This window comes from Rutidosis leptorrhynchoides, chromosome 1 (genome assembly GCF_046630445.1).
Source record: "Rutidosis leptorrhynchoides isolate AG116_Rl617_1_P2 chromosome 1, CSIRO_AGI_Rlap_v1, whole genome shotgun sequence".
NCBI classification, from domain to species: Eukaryota; Viridiplantae; Streptophyta; class Magnoliopsida; order Asterales; family Asteraceae; genus Rutidosis; species Rutidosis leptorrhynchoides.
In genome coordinates this window covers 102,729,441-102,750,832 of record NC_092333.1, presented here as the reverse complement: position 1 = coordinate 102,750,832, position 21,392 = coordinate 102,729,441, and the positions used below count along the sequence as shown (strand labels likewise).

The 21,392-nt window shown below is 37.6% G+C and overlaps 1 protein-coding gene across 1 annotated transcript; it reads right to left on the bottom strand.

Moving 5' to 3' along the window:
• Positions 1–34: 34 nt before the first annotated feature.
• On the bottom strand, positions 35–1,019 carry LOC139887818 (ankyrin repeat-containing protein NPR4-like). Its single transcript, XM_071870872.1, has 2 exons — positions 468–1,019; positions 35–235 (listed from the first exon to the last, which is right to left on the bottom strand). The coding sequence occupies exons 1-2, from the start codon at positions 1,017–1,019 to the stop codon at positions 35–37; spliced, it is 753 nt and encodes a 250-aa protein (XP_071726973.1).
• Positions 1,020–21,392: the final 20,373 nt, after the last annotated feature.

Genomic DNA, 21,392 nt, shown 5'->3' with positions numbered 1-21,392 from the left:
AGGCTAAAATATAAAATCCTAAACTTGAAAGCACTTAAAAACCATTCCCAAACAAAACATCGAACCAGAAAACTTCACGAGCCGCTACAATAAAGACTCCATCCGCAAAAGCCCGTTCCCACTCCGGCTGTGAAACTGGATCTCCAACAGGAAGATCGTCGTCATGGACCCGATGAGAAAATCCACGGCAACAAGCAAAATCAATCTGGCAACCCAAGTTCCAACCAATCGCCGCCTAAAGTATTCCTGATAGTCAATCCTTTTTTCTGTAGTTAGAGGTGAAAACCAGAACCAAGAATTATCTTTTTTGAATATCTTACATGTTAATCCGTTATTAATTAGTTACAACTAGGAAGTAAATCTTGAAAACAAACCCTTTAGGAATGGTATGATATTGTGGGATTTAACGTACAAAACAAGTATTTTAGGTCTAAAAAGTTTCTAGAACTGTATGTAGACATACATACATATGCTAATAAAGGATATTGCAGCCAAGCGAACAGGAAGACCAGCATCACAGCAAGCAAGCTAAGAACGAGTGGCACCCATACCAAACCACTTTTGTAAAGTACAAATAAACTGACACTAAATGCAATAGTCATGTTAGTTATTGAAAGAAAAAGAGTTAACAGACCTAACATTAGTTTTTTAGGCAATGTTTCTAAAAAATCACGTTCAACATAACGAGAAGTGAGGATAGATAAAAACATGAGGATTGAAGCTGCTGATGTAAATAGAGAAATGGCATCTGCAATGACAAAAATTAAAAAGGTTGCTTTTGAATGAAAAACAGGGATACCATTGTCCTTGTCATTGCTTTGTTTATATCCACCGGGAACTGTAAAAGCTGCAGTACATACTATAGGCGCAATAAGCGCAACAACCACCATACATTGACTAGCAGTTCCTTCCATCCACTTTTCCCCTTGTGCAACTAAATCTTTATGTTCTTTGGTAAATAATACGTGTGGTGTTAGATCATCTTTGTTCTGACGTTCTCTATAAGAAGGTGGGATCATAGACTATACTTCCTACAACATGAAAAGTAGAATTACAGACTACTACTTTTGCTATAACGTGGATAAAGAGCCTGTGCTTCGCTGCATGGTAGTTTTGATCAGTTAACGGTCGGTTAGTTGAACGTTAAAAAAATGCTTAACGGTCGGTTAATTAAAGGTTTGGAAAATAAAGGAATAAAAAGGGAAGGGGAAAAAGGAAGTTGAAAAGGTTTTAAAAATAATAACTTCGTTGCGGGGCGGTTTTGGTCTGTTAACGGTCGTTTAATGTAACGTTTAAAAAAACGTTAACGGTCGGTAAATTAAAAGTTTAAAAAGGGGTTTAACGGTCGGTTAATTAAACGTTTAAAAAGTAAAGGAATGAAAAGGAAAAGGAAAAGAAGGAATTGGAAAAAAGTTGTGAAAAATTAATACTAAAAAAAGTTTGCAAAAAAAAAAAAAAAAAAGAAATGCCCGAATTTCCAAAAGTACCCCCAAAGTTGGGGGTATTTATATGTGTGCCATGGTTAATAGTGAACAGCTCATCACATTTAGTATATGTATATAAACGTTTGAAAAAAGTTAACGATCGGTAAATTAAAGGTTTAAAAGTGGGCAACGGTTGATTAATTAAATGTTTAATAAATAAAGGAATGAAAAGGAAAGAAAAAAAAAGGAAGTAAAAAAAAGTTGTAAAATATAATAATAATAATAAAAAGTTTGCAAGAAAAAAAAAACACCTGAATTACCAAAATTACCCCCAAAGTTGGGGGTATTTATATGTGTGCCAATGAATTCGTCACATTTAGTATATGTATATATAATTGCACTGAGCTTGTGAAAAACAAACAAAATGATACAAAATTAAAATAATTTGATTGTGAAATAATGAGTAAATTTTCTAACGGTGTCTCTTTATGAAAGCTGAGAAAATCTTATGAATTATATTCCCTTTATATACTAAAAGCCACCAAAAATACGTCATTTCATTTAACAAATCCTCCAAAATTTATACTATTCCGAACATATGATTATCTCTCTCCTCTCTTTTAATGTTCAATTTATTTTCTTCTTTCTACTTACTTTTCCAAATATCTAGACTATCTTACTGTGTATTTCCTTTTTTCTAACGGTACACAATTGTATAATTGACTATTTATCACAATATTTGTTCTCAAGATGAATTTTCTTCATTCCGAAAATCAATATAGACGTTGCAATCATGCATTTGTCTGTCAGCACCATTATCTCCGACATCGTTTATCAACTCTATCACTCTTTAACAGTATGGATGAATATTAAGGTGAGCATTTTGACATTATCTATCAACAAACTTCATAGCCATCAAGAGTTTTCATATTTGATCCTCAAATACGGTATGTACTAGACTATTATCCCCTTCAGGAGATAATATAGTCTGCAGATTGAGAGAGAATGAGAGGTGAGAGAGAATTGAGAGAGAATGCGAGGAACAACATTTCGAGCATAAATAGGGTAAAGGTAGATTACAACATGAGACTTCAAGATCGATTAACAAGACTCTTCGGAATCCATTTGATATCCTTCATGTTTTCAACTTCCCGGACGATTGGAACGTTGTGAAACTTTGGAGGACTTTCAAAAACTTTGGTGATGTTCGTGATATGTATATGGCCGGAAAACATTTTAGGAACGACCAACACTTTGCTTTTGTTAGGTTCACAAATGTTACTGATGAAGATCAATTACTGTCATCCTGTAATAACATTAACTTTGATGGTAAACAAATAAGAATCTTCAAAGCCATTAATAGGGGTAATGAAGCTAGAAGGTTGATTTCGTCTAAAAAGACATGTTTTTACGCTCGATATTAGGACAAAAAATAATAAAGATCCAAACTTTATTGAAGAAATAGGCATTTATTTGCTTTATTTTGTAGGTTTAGTAATTACAAAGACAATGCAAGAAGAATCACCGAAAACTGACTTAAAACGAAGAATCTCTAGCGAAAACGATAAAATCAAGTTACGACCTCGGAACTGAGCCAAACACGGGCTGCCATGCCACCCTACACGGGCTGCCAGACAAGTACCACGGGCTACCCAAGACCCTACATGGGCTGCCATAAAGAGCAGTTACATGGGCATTCTCCACGGCCAAAGCAAAACACAGGCAGTTTCCACGGGAAACCAGGCTAATTTCACGCGCACCCACCATGGGCTGCCCAGTAAGTATCCTTCAATAATGATAGTGTTCAGAATAGCTAGGGTTCAGAAAAAAAGTAATCAGCCTTTGCATACTACGTGTACAACGTGCATATCAAATGTTGCTATTCCGATTCCAAACACAAATCAATCAGGTAGCGTGCACTGCTCTGACCCAATTCAATAGCAGGAAGTAAGAGATTATGGCCAGAAATTAGGTCTCAAATGGAGGCGTAAAGCTTCCATTCAGTAAGTATCCTTTATGTTTTTTTCTCGTAAAATTTAGTTTTCCATGAAGATCATTGCTTTTAATATACGGGGATTCTGTTTAGAGACAAAGGAAGGTAAATCAGGGTATTTAAAAAGTCTACTACACAAAGAGAATCCTTTTATAATAGCTCTGAAAGAGACTAAATTAAAGTCTATGGACGTTAATTGGGTTCGTAAGATTTGGGGTTTGGATGATTGTGACTTTATTCAGAAAGAAATGGTGGGTAAAGTGGGTGAGCAACTGCTAGTATGGGATACAAACCAATTTGCTGCAGAATTAGTTATTCGGGTTAATTTATGTTATCGGGATTAAAGGGAAGTGGGTAGTTTTGAGTTTGAATTACAATATTTTAAATGTATACGGGCCACATGATGACAATGTGAAACAAAAATTATGGTCAGATTTATCTCAATTGATTGATTCAGATGTAGATGAAGTGTGGGTACTATGCGGAGATTTTAATAAGGTAAGGAATGAGGCTGAAAGATTTAATTGTGATTTTATTGAGTATAGGGCAAAGCGATTCGATGAATTCATTACGGATAATTGTTTGATTAAAATACAAAAGTCAGGACGTATCTTCACTCGAGTTAGTGGTGACAGGTTAAAATATAGTAAACTTGAACATTTTCTTGTGACGGAAAAATTCCTTCACCCTTGGCATGACTTTACAGCGTGTGTTATGGACCGACATCTCTCGGACCATTGTGCCATTATTTTGAAAGATGAAGAGAGGAAATTCGGTCCAAAACTGTTCAATTTTTGCTTGGTTGGATAAAAATGATTTTAAGAGTATTATACAAAGTGTGTGGGACAAAGAGGTACCAGTAATCAATATAAAAGATTGTATGTTTAGAAATAGACTTATAAATGTTAAAAACGCGATTAGCGAATGGAGTAGAAAATTTGATGCTATTGATGGTGAAATTGAAATGCATATTTAAGTTGCTCCGAAACTTGAATTGAAGGCTAAAATTGAGATGCTAACTGAATCTAAATTGGAGCATTGGAGAAACTCAAGGAAACTTTGGTTCGAAAAAGAGAAAATCAAATCGAGTATGCTAAATCAAAAGGCACGAATCAAGAGGGTTTTAAAAGGGGTTGAAAACAATAAGTTTTTTCATTTGATTGTGCGTATGAGAAACAATGAAAATACGATTCGAGGGTTATTAGTTGATGGTATTTGGAAAGATACACCGAAATATATAAAGAAGAGGTTGTTTCTCATTTTGCTATTCGGTTTAAAGAAACTGACCATGAAAGGCCGAGCCTGGATGATGGCCTTGAATACTCAGTTTTAACATCTTCTGAATCTAGTAGTATAGAAGAAAGATTCGAGGAAAAGGAAATTCACGATACTATTTTCGGTTGTGATGGTAATAAAGCACCGGGTGCACACGGGTTTAACTTGAATTTGTTTTAAAAATATTGGGAATTTATCAAGTTTGATCTCATTGAAGCAGTTGTTTGGTTTTGGGACAAGGGTGAGATATCTAAAGGTTGCAATACTTCATTTGTTACACCTGTCCTGAAAGTAAACGATCCGCAAGTACTTAATGATTTTCGTCCCATTTGTCTCATTAGTAGTTATTATAAAATAATTGCTAAAATACTCTCCAATCGTCTTCGACAAGTCATCCCCTCTCTTGTGGGCCCGAAACAAAGTGCGTTTATGAAAAGAAGGTTTATTTTAAATGGTGCATTAATTGTTAATGAATGTATAGATTTTCTTAGATCGAGTAGGAAAAAAAGTCTTATTTTCAAAGTCGTCTTTGAGAAGGCTTTTGATTGCATTAATTGGGAATTTTTATTGGAGGTTATGAGATGTATGGGGTTTAGTGCTAAATGGTGTAAGTGGATCCGAACTTGTTTATCCATGACTTCTATTTCCATTCTTGTATAATGATAGCCAACAAAAGAAGTTTCGCTTGAAAGGGGTGTTAGGCAAGACGACCCACTATCGTCATTTCTATTTATTCTCGCCATAGCAGGGCTTAATATACTTGCTAAAACTGCCTCCGATAAGGGACTTTTTAAGGGTATTGAAGTCAGGGGGCCAAAGTTCATGTCTCGCATCTACAATATGCGGATGATACCATGTTTATGGGAGAGAGTAGTAGGGCGAATGCGCGTAGTCTTCAAAATCTTCTTAAATGTTTTGAACTAGCATCCAGGTTAAAGGTGAACTTCCATAAAAGTTTTTTGTACGGTATCGGGGTAAGTAATGATGAATTGCTCGGGATTGCTAATCAATTCAGATGTCAAGTGGGTTCATTTCCGTTCACATACCTTGGTCTCCCAATTGGATGTAAGATGAAAAAAATTAAAAGATTGGGATCTGGTAATTGAAAAATAAAAAATCGCCTTCAGAGTTTAAAAATGAGATCGATGTCATATGGAAGAAGATTAGTTCTTATCAAATCGGTTCTTTCAAATCTCTCGTTGTACTTTTTCTCGCTCTATCATGCCCCGAATTGTGTGTTACATTTACTTGAGTGTGTGAGACGCAATTTTTTGGGGGGCGGGGCGGATTCGGGTTCAAAAATTTCATGGGTCAAGTGGGATACTATTTTAAATTCATATAGGAATGCGGGGGTTAAATATTGGGTCTCATAAAAGGAAAAATTTGGCTTTACTCGCAAAGTGGTGGTGGAGGTTTAAAACCGGAACCAACTCACTTTGGGTTAAAGTCATACGTAGCATCTATGGTTTTTGTGGTGGCTTGGGGTCGGGTGGTGACTGTAACGACCCGACAAAATTGCCATTGATGGCGCCGTTAACTTAGGTTCCGTTACGTGGTCATAGTCCGTAAATGAGACGCGTTTGACCAAAATTATGTCGCATTCATTTGAAACGTGTATGACTTGCAAAGTTTTAAGTTACCAAATGGTTCGACAACAAGTTTAAGTTTATAAAAGTTGTAAAGTATAATGAGATAACTTGCTACATAATATAAGTTTAAAATCATGAATGCTATCAATAGCGTATGTATGTATGTATGCTCGACCCCAAGCAAGAAATCAAAGTGTGCGCATATATGCTTGACCCCAAGCAAGTAATCAGAATGTATGCATGTATGCTTGACCTCAAGCAAGTATAAGTGTACGCGGAAGCATGTATCAAATAGCCATTCATGAACCTGAGAAACATATAGAAAACTGTCAACTAAAAACGTTGGTGAAATCGTAGTTGTATTTGTAAATGTTGTTTTGAACCACAAGCAAGTATAAAATTGATTATCTAAATCGTTTGCATTCCAAAAGTTGTTGTTTGTATCACGAGCACCCAATTATCAAGGCTTAACTGAATGGTACCTCTGAATCTAGTGTTAGAACCTACATTATACCCGAAAATATATTTCATCCGTTAACGGTAGCGAACCGTCCAAATGAGGGTTCGTCAAACCCGTATGGCCACACAACATAAGTTCTCGCTTAGACCCTGCAAGTGTAACTAATGATAATTGAATTGAGGCTTTTTGTTCTAACTCGTACGTGGAATGTTTGTTTTCGTACTTGTGTTCAAAGTATAAAAGTAAGAAATGTATATGTTTCTCAGCCCACGATTTAAAAGAATAAAAGTTGTTGAAAAGATGGGACTATGATCTCACCGTAGTTGCACGCCAAAGTGTTTGAAATTAAACGTTGTGCAAATGAAAGTTGCTTAGCCTTGACCTAAATAAATAAGTTGTATCAATAATGGTAAAGTACAAGGTCGGTCAAAGTTGTTCAATTAGTCCTATGGCTTGTTACGACTCGATTAATATAGCATGTGAGTCAAATTGTCAAGTTGCAAGAATTAAGTATAAAAGCATGTTAGAATGATTGCATAAGTGTTTGGTTAAGTTTGACTAAAAGTCAAACTTGGTCAAATTCAAAGTCAAAGTCAACGGGGTCGGGTCGGGTATCCGACTATTGCACATATAAACGTAGTCATATATAAGCATGTTGGCAAAATTTCATGTTAAACGGAGTTGCGAGTAAGCAGGAACGAAACTTGAAAAATCAAAAAAAAAATTGGGACAGAAATATTCTCGATATAGCGAGATTTTATGCACACCAGGGCTCGCTATAGCGAGACCCCTGGTTTCAGGTGCTGTTGCTGAATTTTCAAGTGCACGAACCAAGCTTCTTTCAAACACAACTAATGAACAGTAAACATTCAAAACACGTATCTTATCTTGTTGGAAAGGTATTTTTACGAGGAATACAACTAAACACATATCATCAATAAAATTCTTCATTTACCATAATCAAATCCTCGTCTAATGATAGTTAAAAGTTTATCATTAAAGTTTCAAGTTCATAAAATGCATTTCATGATTCGGGAACCCAATTTACACATACAATATGCCGTTTCGAAGGTAATTAAACATACAATACAACTAAACACTCACCAATAACATCTCATAGCATTCAAGGCATCAAAATTTTATATTACAAGCTATCGAACCCTAACCAAGAATCATGAATTCAACAATTTTGTTAATGAAGTTTTTATAAATCAACTTACATACCAAAACGAAGCTAATAATGCTAGTAACACATTTAATTCATGAACTTTAACATTTAATCAACATTTAATCAACCAAAATCAAAGATTAAACACACCCATTTCAAGTGTTCATGCTAGTTACTCAAAACAACAAAATCGAGCAAACCATTTACATATTCGTGTTAGACTTGAGCCATAGACACTAACTAACACACTTTTAAGTTTAAAGGTCTAATTTATGAAAATTAGAGATTTTGAAAAAGCTTACCCCAAGCTATGAAATTGGTACCGAATTGAAGAGGATGATGCAAGGATCACAAAAGTACAATTTGTTTTGATGTTTGATTGCTAGATTGGAAATGGATGATGAATCTTTGAAGATGTTAAAATGGTGTTCTTGGTGACTAGAGAGAAAAAGAGGGAAGTAGGAGAAGAAGTGAATGAGTGGATGAGATGGGGCTTGACTAGTTGACCTAGTCAACTAGTTTGGCCCCTTGGCAACTTTGGTCCCTCGATTTAAAAGTGGGTGCGTGAATTAACCAAAAGAATTATTTTAAATACGCGAGAGTAAACGGGAAATGTTATTGTGACGCCCCGTACAAAATTAACGTGTACGGATCATCAACAACAGGATCATTATAAGGTCAAACACTATATGCTGTTTTAAAATAAGTTTGCACTCATAAGAAAGAGTGACGTCATAACCAACGTCATAAGTTTTACAAACGAAAGTAGGCTTCTACGAATAGAAGCAATTAACATAAGTACGAGACCCAATGGTCATTACAAATTCATTGTTTCAAAAGTAACGTAGTTGTGAATGCAAGGTAAACGTTTCATGCAGAGACATCTCTAACAAAAGCAGCGGGAGTCTACACAGCAAGACTACTACAGCGGAAGCATCAAACCTCTAAGCACCTGAGAAAACATGCTTAAAAACGTCAACACGAATGTTGGTGAGCTATAGTTTAAGTATAACAGTAATGTAAGGTAGGCCACGAGATTTCAGTATTTCAAAACAGTATGAAAAGTATATGTTCAACCGTGGGCACTTGGTAACTAACTTAACGTAATATCACCCCCTAAAAGTACACTTGGCGAGTGCGTAAATTTACGAAGTATTAAACACCCGTTAAATGCTAGTGCGACTAGCCCGAGTGGGGATGTCAAACCCTTTGGATCCATATCTAAGATTCGCGTTCACCGGTTCAAAGACCAATGACTAAACGTTACCGAGCTAAGGGGAAAGTTTATGCCGTTGTATAACCCACACATATATAAAGTTTCGTACCTAGTATGTAAAATGTAAAAAGCGCACGTATTCTCAGTTCCCAAAATAGTTAAAGTAAAAAGGGATGCTACAACTCACAGTGAAAAGTAGTAAAGTCGATACGGAATAAGTAAGCAAGTAGTTGGTCCAAAGGTCCCCAACCTAAGTCAAAAGTTACTAAGTCAGTAAATTGTTCCCAAAGGTTTTAAAAGTATGTAAATTAGGTCTTAAGTATCATCATCATCAACAACATAAGTAAAAAGTAAAGTAAGTTTTCAATCAAGAATAGAGATCAAAACAAAGGCTGACTTCGTTCAGCCGCCACGACCTCTATACAAACTGAAATGAGGTGAGACCAGTGGCCATTGCTCCGTATATGAGTCCCCTAGTTGCTGACCAATATCCAAAAACAAACTAGTCTTCGTTTGACCATGGCGACGGTTTAAGTGCGAGCAGGTCAGAAATTTCAGCACAACGTTATAAGGGCGTAGTGACTTTCGGAAGGCTATAAATCCTAAACCGTAAGTCGGATTAAGACGAGTCTTAAAAATCATCTACCCGAACCGAACAATCTGGAAATCAACTATTCCAGTAGCCCAGGAGCTTGATCAGATCCAGAAAACAGTAAGTAAAGTGCTCCGGTGGATTCTTGGTGCTTGATGCTCATCACGGTTCTCATCCTTGATGCTTATAGCTTTAAGTGTACAACTCGTTGATGTGTTTGCATCATCTTTACCAAGTTTTGACCATCATGACACTAGTTTATGTCTAAGATATGTAGCACAACTCATTTAAGGGTTGTAAGAAGGTTGATGAACCAAAGTTACATCAAGATCTTAGATCCGACACATACATGAGTTCTAATAGTAATATTAAGCTATAAACTTGAATGTAAACTAAATAAACAAGATCTTAAGTTGTAGAACTTAGATCATAGTTAGGTCTTGTAGATCCTAGACTAAAAAGTCTAGATCTAGTGTTCTTAAGTTAAACCCTAAGTTATGGAACTTGGATCTTTACTTTAATAAAACCATAAGTTATGAAACTTAGATCTTTATCTTGTAAAATGTATATAAGCTTATAAGCTTTTGTTTTAGACAAAATTGGAAGACCATAAGCTATAGAAACTTAGATCCAACATAAGTGTATGAAGTTATAACTAGAAAGTTTAACTTCCATGTTCTTGAACTTACAAAGTTTAAACTTTAGTTTCAAGAAAAATGTGATCAAGTTTAACTAGTAATACTTGACCAATATATATAAATCACGAAAATAAATAAATAAAATGAAGAACTAAACTAAAGTTACAAGTAATAAGTTCATATTTGTTTCATACTTAAGAAGATTCAAGTCAATGCTTGGATCTTAAGAAAGTAAACCTTAAGTTTCCAAAACATGAACACAAGTAAGATATTAAAGCTCATGAACTTTAGATCTTGATAACTTTTCAAATGTAGAACCATAAGCTAACAAGCTTAGATCCTTGTTCTTGGTTCCTCATCAAACAAAGGATAGAAGAAACGAGATTCATGAAGATACAAACTAGAAAGTTTGATCTTTAACAACAACAAACAACAAACAAGCAAATTGATGATGATACTTGGTGATTTTTAAAGGAAAAAGAAGAAAGAAAAATAAAGTTGTTACTTAAAATTTAGAGGAAAAAGTTGAGAGAAAAGAAGTGGTGTAAGTAAGTATGTGTAAAATGAAGTGTAAACTAGCATATAAGTAACAAAAAAAAAAAAAAAAAAAAATTTAAACTCCCTCCCCCACCCATGGCCCACGGTTTTAGGGTCAAAAAAGGGGTGGTCAAGTTCCAACTTTCAAGTGTGAGAGAGTGTTGTATGCTAGGAAGAGTATAAGGTTAAATGCATGGGAAAGAGGTGCATGCATGCTTGAAACATTTTTGTCTCCACACTTAACTTAATTAATCTTGTTTAGTCTTAATGAATCACTAGCATAAAAATGGGCTCACAACTAGTCCATTAAGAAATGTAGGGTGGGCTTTGATAGCCCAAGTCCAATAATAAAGGCCCATGTATAAGTATGCAACAACTTAGTAACAAGCCCAAGTAATTAACTACTTACATTAGTTAATTAGAAATAATTAATAATAATTAATTATGAATGTAAAAAATATTCGAAATATTATTCATGAAAAGCACGTGTCGAAAAGACGAGTCGGGACATTGAAATGTCAAATACGGTAACAAGTAAAATGTATAAGAATACATTTAGTACAACGCAAGTATTAATAACAAATATTAACAATATAAGTCAGAAAATCCAGGGTCGTTACAGTTATAATCTAATAACGGAAATATTAAGAACGTTAGTTAACGGAAGATACGAATTTAGATAACAAAAGATATTATCTAAAAAAAAACGGAGCTAAAATTAATTTAACGAAAAAATGTGGGATGTTACAGTGACTTAGGTTGTCGCCCTACCTTGGGAAAAGGTGAGGATACTTCTACATCATTTGATCCTCAAGTTCCCAGGTAAACTCGGGTCCTCGTTTGGCATTCCATCGGACTCGGACGATCGGAATCTTGTTGTGTTTCAAAGTTTTGACCTCGCGTTCAATAATTTCGACAGGTTCTTCCACGAAGTGGAGTTTTTCATCAATCGTAAGTTCTTACAGTGGTATGACAAGTTCCGGTTCAGCAAGACACTTCTTCAAATTTGATACATGGAAGGTAGGATGAACTGAGCTCAATTGAGTCGGAAGATCCAAACGGTAAGCAACGGGTCCAACGCGCTCCAAGATTTCGAAAGGACCAATGTATCGCAGGTTGAGCTTTCCACGTTTTTCAAAACGGATCACACCTTTCCAAGGCGCGACCTTCAACATTACATGGTCACCCACGTTGAATTCGAAGTCTTCACGTTTAAGGTCGGCATAACTCTTTTGGCGATCACGGGCTGTCTTGAGTCTCGCTTGAATTTGGACAATCTTCTCAGTTGTTTCATGGACTAACTAGGGTCCAGTGATTTGCTTTTCGCCTACTTCGGCCCAATAAATAGGAGAACGGCATTTGCGGCCATACAACGCTTCGAAAGGTGCGGTATTAATACTCGAATGATAACTGTTGTTGTAAGAGAATTCAGCTAGCGGCAAATGCCTTTCCCAAGCCTTTCCGAAATCAATAACACAAGCACGCAACATGTCCTCCAAAGTCTGAATCGTGCGTTCGCTTTGTCTGTCGGTCTGTGGGTGATACGCAGTACCCATGTCGAGACGATTCCCCAAGGCTTCTTGCAAAGAACTCCAAAATCTGGAAGCAAAACGGGCATCTCGGTCTGAAATAATCGATAAGGGTACACCATGACGAGATACAATTTCCTTTATGTATAGTTGAGCGAGTTTTTCCATCGTATCCGTTTCTTTCATGGCTAAGAAGTGTGCAGATTTGGTAAGACGGTCAACGATAACCTAGATGGTATCGTATCCGCCCATCGTCTTTGGTAGTTTTGTAATGAAGTCCATTGTTATCCTTTCCCACTTCCATTGCGGGATTTCCGGTTGCTGAAGTAACCCAGATGGAATCTGATGTTCGGCCTTAACCTTCGAGCAAGTCAAACACTTCCCAACATAAGTTGCAATATCCTTCTTAAGATTAGGCCACCAATACTGTTCCTTGACATTGTGGTACATTTTACAGGCTCCTGGATGAATGGAATATCTTGACTTGTGGGCTTCGTCCAGAATGAGACTTCGCAAATCCCCATAACTAGGCACCCAAATTCTTTCGGCGAAGTATCGGAGTCCAGTCTCCTTAACCTCGAATCGAGAGACGAGAATGTTCAAGTGTTCATGGGATATATTCTCCTCTTTGAGAGCCTCATCTTGGGCTACTCGGATTTGGCTATTGAGGTTCGAATGAATGGTGATGTTCAGGGCGCGGACACGAAGAGGTGTCATCCTCTCCTTTCGACTCAAAGTGACGGCTACAACATTTACCTTGCCAGGATGATAACGAAGTTCACAATCATAGTCGTTCAGTGTCTCGATCCATCGTCGCTGTCTCATGTTCAGTTGTTTCTGATCGAATATGTGTTGGAGGCTTTTGTAGCCGGTGAAGATAGTACTTTTAGTTCCATAAAGATAGTGTCTCCATAATTTGAGAGCAAAAACAACGGCTCCAAGTTCGAGATCGTGAGTAGTGTAGTTTCGCTCGTGAATCTTCAGTTGACGAGAAGCATAAGCAATGACCTTCGTTCTTTGCATCAATACGCAACCAAAACCATTTTTCGAGGCATCACAATATACGACGAAATGGTCACTGCCTTCAGGAAGTGATAGGATAGGTGCGGTGGTTAACTTCTGCTTCAAGGTTTGAAATGCTAATTCGTGTTCGGTTTCCCAAATGAACTTCTTTCCCTTGTGAGTCAGCGCGGTCAAAGGACGCGCAATCAGAGAGAAACCTTCAATAAATCTTCGGTAGTAACCGGCGAGACCTAAAAACTGGCGGATATGAGTCGAAGTAGTGGGGGTTTCCCACTTGCTGATAGCTTCGATCTTTGTGGGATCAACTTTGATACCTTGATCGCTCACAATATGACCCAGGAATTGGACTTCCTTCAACCAAAACTCACTCTTGGAGAATTTGGCATAAAGTTGCTCTTGTCTCAAGAGTTCAAGCACTAGTCGAAGATGTTGCTCATGTTCTTCTTCGCTTTAGGAGTAGATGAGGATATCATCTATGAAGACGATAACGAACTTATCCAGGTACGGCTTGCATACACGATTCATGAGATCCATAAACACGGCAGGTGCGTTGGTTAAACCGAATGACATCACGAGAAACTCATAGTGACCATAACGGGTTCTGAACGCAGTTTTCATCACATCACTCTCCTTCACCCTCAACTGGTGATAACCAGATCGCAAATCGATCTTAGAGTAAACACTTGATCCTTGCAGCTGATCGAAAAGATCGTCAATTCTGGGAAGGGGATACCGATTCTTGATCGTCAATTTGTTCAGCTCACGATAATCGATACACATGCGGAAAGATCCGTCCTTCTTCTTCACAAATAAAACAGGTGCGCCCCAAGGCGAAGAACTTGGTTGGATAAATCCACGGTCTAGCAGTTCTTGTAGTTGGCTCTGTAACTCTTGCATTTCGGAAGGTGCGAGTCGATAAGGTGCGCGAGCTACAGGTTCAGCTCCTGACACTAAATCGATCTGAAACTCCACTGCTCTCGATGGCGGTAATTCAGGCAATTCTTCCGGAAAAACATCGGGAAATTCGTTCACAATTCATACATCATCCACGCCCTTCACCTCGGTTTCTAATGTTTTCACATGTGCTAAAACAGCAAGACGTCCTTTCTTCATGATCTTCTGTGCTTTCATGCAACTAATGAGGTTCAGCTTTGAGTTACATCTCTCTCCGTAAATAATCAGTGGCTCACCATCTTCGTGTGGTATACGAATAGCTTTATCTCCACAGATAATGTCGGCCCTTACCTTGGTCAACCAGTCCATACCGACAATCACATCAAAACTTCCCAATTTGATGGGTATCAAGTCAATCTCGAAATCCACACCAGCTACGTTGATAATACCTCCTCGGCTAATTTGATCTACTTTCTCAAGTTTTCCATTGGCTACCTCGACAAGCATACTCTCTTTTAAAGGAACTAACGACCAATTTATCTTAGAGCAAAAGTGTCTACATACATAACTCCTATCGGCACCAGTATCAAATAGGACAGAAGCTAATAGATTGTTGATAGTGAATATACCTGTAACCAAGTCGGGGTTCTCACGGGCATCCCTTGCATTTACATTGAAAGCTCTTCCACGCGCTGGCCCGCCGTCCTTTCTCTTGTTGGGACATTCATTCTCGAAGTGGCCCTGTCATCCACACTCATAGAATTTTCTTGGTCCAGTAGGGTTTGTCTTCACAGTTAGGGTGGTGATCTTGCAGTCTTTGCCAATATGCCCAGTCCTTTTACACTTTTCACAGACCACGTTGCAGTACTCGGTATGATGCTTGTAGCATCTCTTGCATTGCGGAAGACTACCCTTGTAGTTAGGGTTTAAGCTAGGGTTCGGGTTGGGGTACCTCCTGTTGTTGTTTCCCTTGAAACTTTCATGCCTCTTAGCTGGGTTTTGATCAAAGACCCTTCCCTTATTGTTGTCCCACTTACGTTTCTCATTACTAGCTCCCGATTCAGATTTCGCCTTTTCTGGTTCTTTGCTGGTAATTTGGTTCATCAGGGTGTGCGCCATGCGCATAGCTTTCGGGACATCAGCTGGTTTTGAAGATGTGACATTTCCCTGAATGGACTTGGGAAACCGTTCCATTCGCTTAAATTTAGGGGTAACCATCGTGGGGCACATCAGAGCTAATTCCATGTACCTTCGATTATAACCATCAAGATCGTTTCCCACAACCTTCAACTCCTAAAACTCAGCTTCCATTTTCTGAATCTCTGTTCTAGGGCAGTACTCCTCGATCATAGCCCCCTTAAATTCCTCCCACGGTGTAGCATAAGCCTTGTCAATACCCTTAGCCTGAGCAAGTGTGTTCCACCAGGTTAAAGCGTTGCTCGACAGTGTACAGGAGGCATACTTAGTCTTGTTCATTTCTGAGCAGTTGCTCACACAGAACACAACTTCCAATTTCTCAAACTACCTCGTCAGTCCAACCGGCCCCTCAGTACTACTGAAATTGTGGGGCTTGCAGCTTTGAAATTCCTTATAGGTGCACCCGTTATGATTGTGCTGGTTAACCGATGGAGCTTGGGGGTTGACATTCGCAATTGCTGCGGCTACTCATTCAGTTATCATCTCCTCAATCTGTGCTGCGGTGGGCGTTGATCTTCCTTTTGCCATTGATCTTCGAAACAGAAATTTCGACTTAAGTCAAAATCCAGCATTCAATAAATAATAATACGGTATATGGTAATCAACATGGAATCAACACAACACATGCTAATTAAGTAATCCAACTAGATACATATACCACAAAATCATCATGTAGTAACGTAAATAGAACACCGTACAGAAATTAAACAACACTACGTTCCATTCATTAAATAAGAAAGTTGCATACATCCGCATAAGGTTCGTACAATACATGAGTAAAACATGAAACTACAAACGGGATTACATAATGAAATCTAATAAAATAGCCCTATGGTGACGGTGGGTAAAGGATGTCCATCATGTGGAACACCTGGTCCTCGAGCTCAGTTACCCGAGCACGGAGGATATGCACTTCCCTGATCAGTTCCTCGACGACGGGGGATGCTGGTGGGGCAGGCGATGCAGATGGTACAGGTGGATCTGGTGGTGCAGATGATGCTGGTGGAGCTGGTGGTGCAGACGGTCCAGCACCAGAAGTAGACGGTGTGTAACGGGAAGACTTACGCACGAATGGATCGGCAGGGTAAGGCACAACTCGCTTACGGGCGGTAACCCTAACCAACTGTCCACGTGCGTCCACGAACGGTCTACCTCCGTTAACCCCTAGAATAACAGTACCATCGAAACGATACCGCTTCTTCGGCGGGGTAGAGGGTGGTTGAACGGGCGTCTCCTCAGGGTCCTCGTCGGAATCCTCCTCGCTGAAGTCATCGGATGATGAGTGGTCTGAATCATCAGAGGGTGGATCTACTCGACCGGTGGTCATCAGTCGATATCCGCTAGGCGGGATCGGCAAGACGCGTCCATTAACAAGGCATCTGACCCAATGTCCTCGCTCATTACGGAAAGGACCGTCCTCATTTCCCCCAGGAATCACACCACCACCGGAATGGTGTTGTGGCTCCGGGAGTCCTGGGCTAGGTGGAGCTGGAATCTCCTCTGGGTCCCCGTCTCCTCAGGTGCGTGGCTACTGTCCTCAGAGGATGAATCGCCAGAGTCACTGGAGGGTAGCGATGACGGGATCTGTAAGTCAGCGGCAATAGCAGGTGAGGTGGCAGATGAATCTGAGTCGCTATCCAAGTCAATGATGATGGGCGGGATATCCGACATCTGAACAAGGAAAAATAACTTTTTTCATGTCAGTAAGTCATATAGCAAGCACGTATTAGGCAAAGTAACTACGACAGTCTAGATCATCTATAGCAGTAAGTAGCATGGCAATAATAACAAATCCTACAGAAGTATCATGCAATCGAACGCAGATAGTAGCATGCAGTAGTGAAAACAAGTAGCAGTATATAACATATAGCAGTAAAGGTAAACAGCAGCATGCAGCAAGTTCCGCAAAAACAAGTAAACTAGCAAGTTGTATATTAGTCCTATTAGTGAATCCTACTCGGTCCGGTCTAGACTCACTAATGCAACCTAATTCCCTACAACCAATGCTCTGATACCAAATGTGACGCCCGTACAAAATTAACGTGTACGGATCATCAACAACAGGATCATTACAAGGTCAAACACTATATGCTGTTTTAAAATAAGTTTGCATTCATAAGAAAGGGTGACGTCATAACCAACGTCATAAGTTTTACAAATGAAAGTAGGCTTCTACGAATAGAAGAAATTAACATAAGTACGAGACCCAATGGTCATTACAAATTCATTGTTTCAAAATTAACATAGTTGTGAATGCAAGGTAAACGTTTCATGCAGAGACATCTCTAACAAAAATAGCGGGAGTCTACACAGCAAGACTACTACAGCGGAAGCATCAAACCTCTAAGCACCTGAGAAAACATGCTTAAAAACATCAACACGAATGTTGGTGAGCTATAGTTTAAGTATAATAGTAATGTAAGGTAGGCCACGAGATTTCAGTGTTTCAAAACAGTATGAAAAGTATATGTTCAACCGTAGGCACTTGGTAATTAACTTAACGTAATATCACCCCCTAAAAGTACACTTGGCGAGTGCGTAAATTTACGAAGTATTAAACACCCATTAAATGCTAGCGTGACTAGCCCAAGTGGGGATGTCAAACCCTATGGATCCATATCTAAGATTCGCTTTCACCGGTTCAAAGACCAATGACTAAACGTTACCGAGCTAAGGGGAAAGTTTATGCCGTTGTATAACCCACACATATATAAAGTTTAAGTACTCGTGCCTAGTATGTAAAATGTAAAAAGCGCACGTATTCTCAGTTTCCAAAATAGTTAAAGTAAAAAGGGATGCTATAACTCACAGTGAAAAGTAGTAAAGTCGATACGGAATAAGTAAGCAAGTAGTTGGTCCAAAGGTCCTCAACCTAAGTCAAAAGTTACTAAGTCAGTAAATCGTTCCTAAAGGTTTTAAGAGTATGTAAATTAGGTCTTAAGTATCATCATCATCATCAACAACATAAGTAAAAAGTAAAATATGTTTTCAATCAAGAATAGAGATCGAAACAAAGGCTGACTTCGTTTAGACGCCACGACCTCTATACAAACTGAAATGAGGTGAGACCAGTGGACATGGCTCCGTATATGAGTCCCCTAGTTTCTAACCAATTTCCAGAACCAAACTAGTCTTCGTTTGACTGTGACGACGGTTTAAGTGCGAGCAGGTCAGAAATTTCAGCACAACATTATAAGGGCGTAGTGACTTTCGGAAGGCTATAAATCCTAAACTGTAAGTCGGATTAAGACGAGTATTAAACGAAAAGTCATCTAATCGAACCGAACAATATGGAAATCAACTTTTCCAGAAGCCCAGGAGCCTGATAAGATCCAGAAAACAGTAAGTAAAGTGCTCCAGTGGATTCTTGGTGCTTGATGCTCATCACGGTTCTCATCCTTGATGCTTATAGCTTCAAGTGTACAACTCATTGATGTGTTTGCATCATCTTTACCAAGTTTTGACCATCATGACACTAGTTTATGTCTAAGATATGTAGCACAACTCATTTAAGGGTTGTAAGATGGTTGATGAACCAAAGTTACATCAAGATCTTAGATCCGACACATACATGAGTTCTAATAGTAATATTAAGCTATAAACTTGAATGTAAACTAAATAAACAAGATCTTAAGTTGTAGAACTTAGATCATAGTTAGGTCTTGTAGATCCTAGACTAAAAAGTCTAGATCTAGTGTTCTTAAGTTAAACCCTAAGTTATGGAACTTGGATCTTTACTTTAATAAAACCATAAGTTATGAAACTTAGATCTTTATCTTGTAAAATGTATATAAGTTTATAAGCTTTTGTTTTAGACAAAATTGGAAGACCATAAGCTATAAAAACTTAGATCCAACATAAGTGTATGAAGTTATAACTAGAAAGTTTAACTTCCATGTTCTTGAACTTACAAAGTTTAAACTTTAGTTTCAAGAAAAATGAGATCAAGTTTAACTAGTAATACTTGACCAACATATATAAATCACGAAAATAAATAAATAAAATGAAGAACTAAACTAAAGTTACAAGTAATAAGTTCATGTTTGTTTCATACTTAAGAAGATTCAAGTGAAAGCTTGGATCTTAAGAAAGTAAACCTTAAGTTTCCAAAACATGAACACAAGTAAGATCTTAAAGCTCATGAACTTTAGATTTTGATAACTTTTCAAATGTAGAACCATAAGCTAACAAGCTTAGATCCTTGTTCTTGGTTCATCATCAAACAAAGGATGGAAGAAACAAGATTCATGAAGATACAAACTATAAAGTTTGATCTTTAACAACAACAAACAACAAACAAGCAAATTGATGATGATACTTGGTGATTTTTAAAGGAAAAATAAGAAAGAAAAATAAAGTTGTTACTTACAATTTAGAGAGAAAAGTTGAGAGAAAAGAAGTGGTGTAAGTAATTATGTGTAAAATGAAGTGTAAACTAGCATATAAGTAACAAATTTTTTTTTTTTTGAACTCCCTCCCCCACCCATGGCCGACGGTTTTAGGGTCAAAAAAGGGGTGGTCAAGTTCCAACTTTCAAGTGTGGGAGAGTGTTGTGTGCTAGGAAGAGTATAAGGTTAAATGCATAGGAAAGAGGTGCATGCATGCTTGAAACATTTTTGTCTCCACACTTAACTTAATTAATCTTGTTTAGTCTTAATGAATCACTAGCATAAAAAAGGGCTCACAACTAGTCCATTAAGAAATGTAGGGTGGGCTTTGATAGCCCAAGTCCAATAATAAAGGCCCATGTATAAGTATGCAACAACTTAGTAACAAGCCCAAGTAATTACTAGTAACTACTTACATTAGTTAATTAGAAATAATTAATAATAATTAATTATGAATGTAAAAAATATTCGAAATATTATTCATGAAAACCACGTGTCGAAAAGACGAGTCGGGACATTGAAATGTCAAATACGGTAACAAGTAAAATGTATAAGAATACATTTAGTACAACGCAAGTATTAATAATAAATATTAACAATATAAGTCGGAAAATCCAGGGTCGTTACAGTTATAATCCAATAACGGAAATATTAAGAACGTTAGTTAACGGAAGATACAAATTTATATAACGAAAGATATTATCTAAAAAAAACGGAGCTAAAATTAATTTAACGGAAAAATGTGGGATGTTACAGTGACTTAGGTTGTCGCCCTACCTTGGGTACATGGTATAATATCATTGTTGCAGGTAACACTTTGGAAGAAATTAGAATCGAGTTCAAAAATTCTTTCACTAAATCAATTGGAAACGGGTTGGATACATCTTTTTGGAATGAAGTGTGAGTTGGAAACAACAAACTCAGAGACTTATACCCACGGCTATTGAAATGACCCGTCCTTATCCATCTGGACAAATACATTACATTTGATTACATCGCGAGGTACTTGACCTCTATATGATACATTTTACAAACATTGCATTCGTTTTTAAAAGACAAACTTTCTTCACATCGAAAGTTGATGGCATGCATACCATTTCATAATATATCCAACTATAATTGACTTAATAATAATCTTGATGAACTCAACGACTCGAATGCAACGTCTTTTGAAATATGTCATGAATGACTCCAAGTAATATCTCTAAAATGAGCAAATGCACAGCGGAAGATTTCTTTCATACATGAGAATAAACATGCTTTAAAGTGTCAACCAAAAAGTTGGTGAGTTCATTAGTTTATCATAAAAAATCATTTCCAATAATATAATAGACCACAAGATTTCATTTCCATTTCTCATAAATATACGTCCCATACATAGAGACAAAAATCATTCATATGGATTGAACACCTGGTAATCGACAATCACAAGATGCATATAGAATATCCCCATCATTCCGGGACTCCCT

Coding starts and splice junctions, on each gene's coding strand:
- LOC139887818 (XM_071870872.1), bottom strand. CDS start 1,019: ATGATCCCACCTTCTTATAGAGAACGTCAGAACAAAGATGATCTAACA. Junction 236..467: donor AATATCCTTTATTAGCATAT/GTATGTATGTCT, acceptor GGAATACTTTAG/GCGGCGATTGGTTGGAACTT.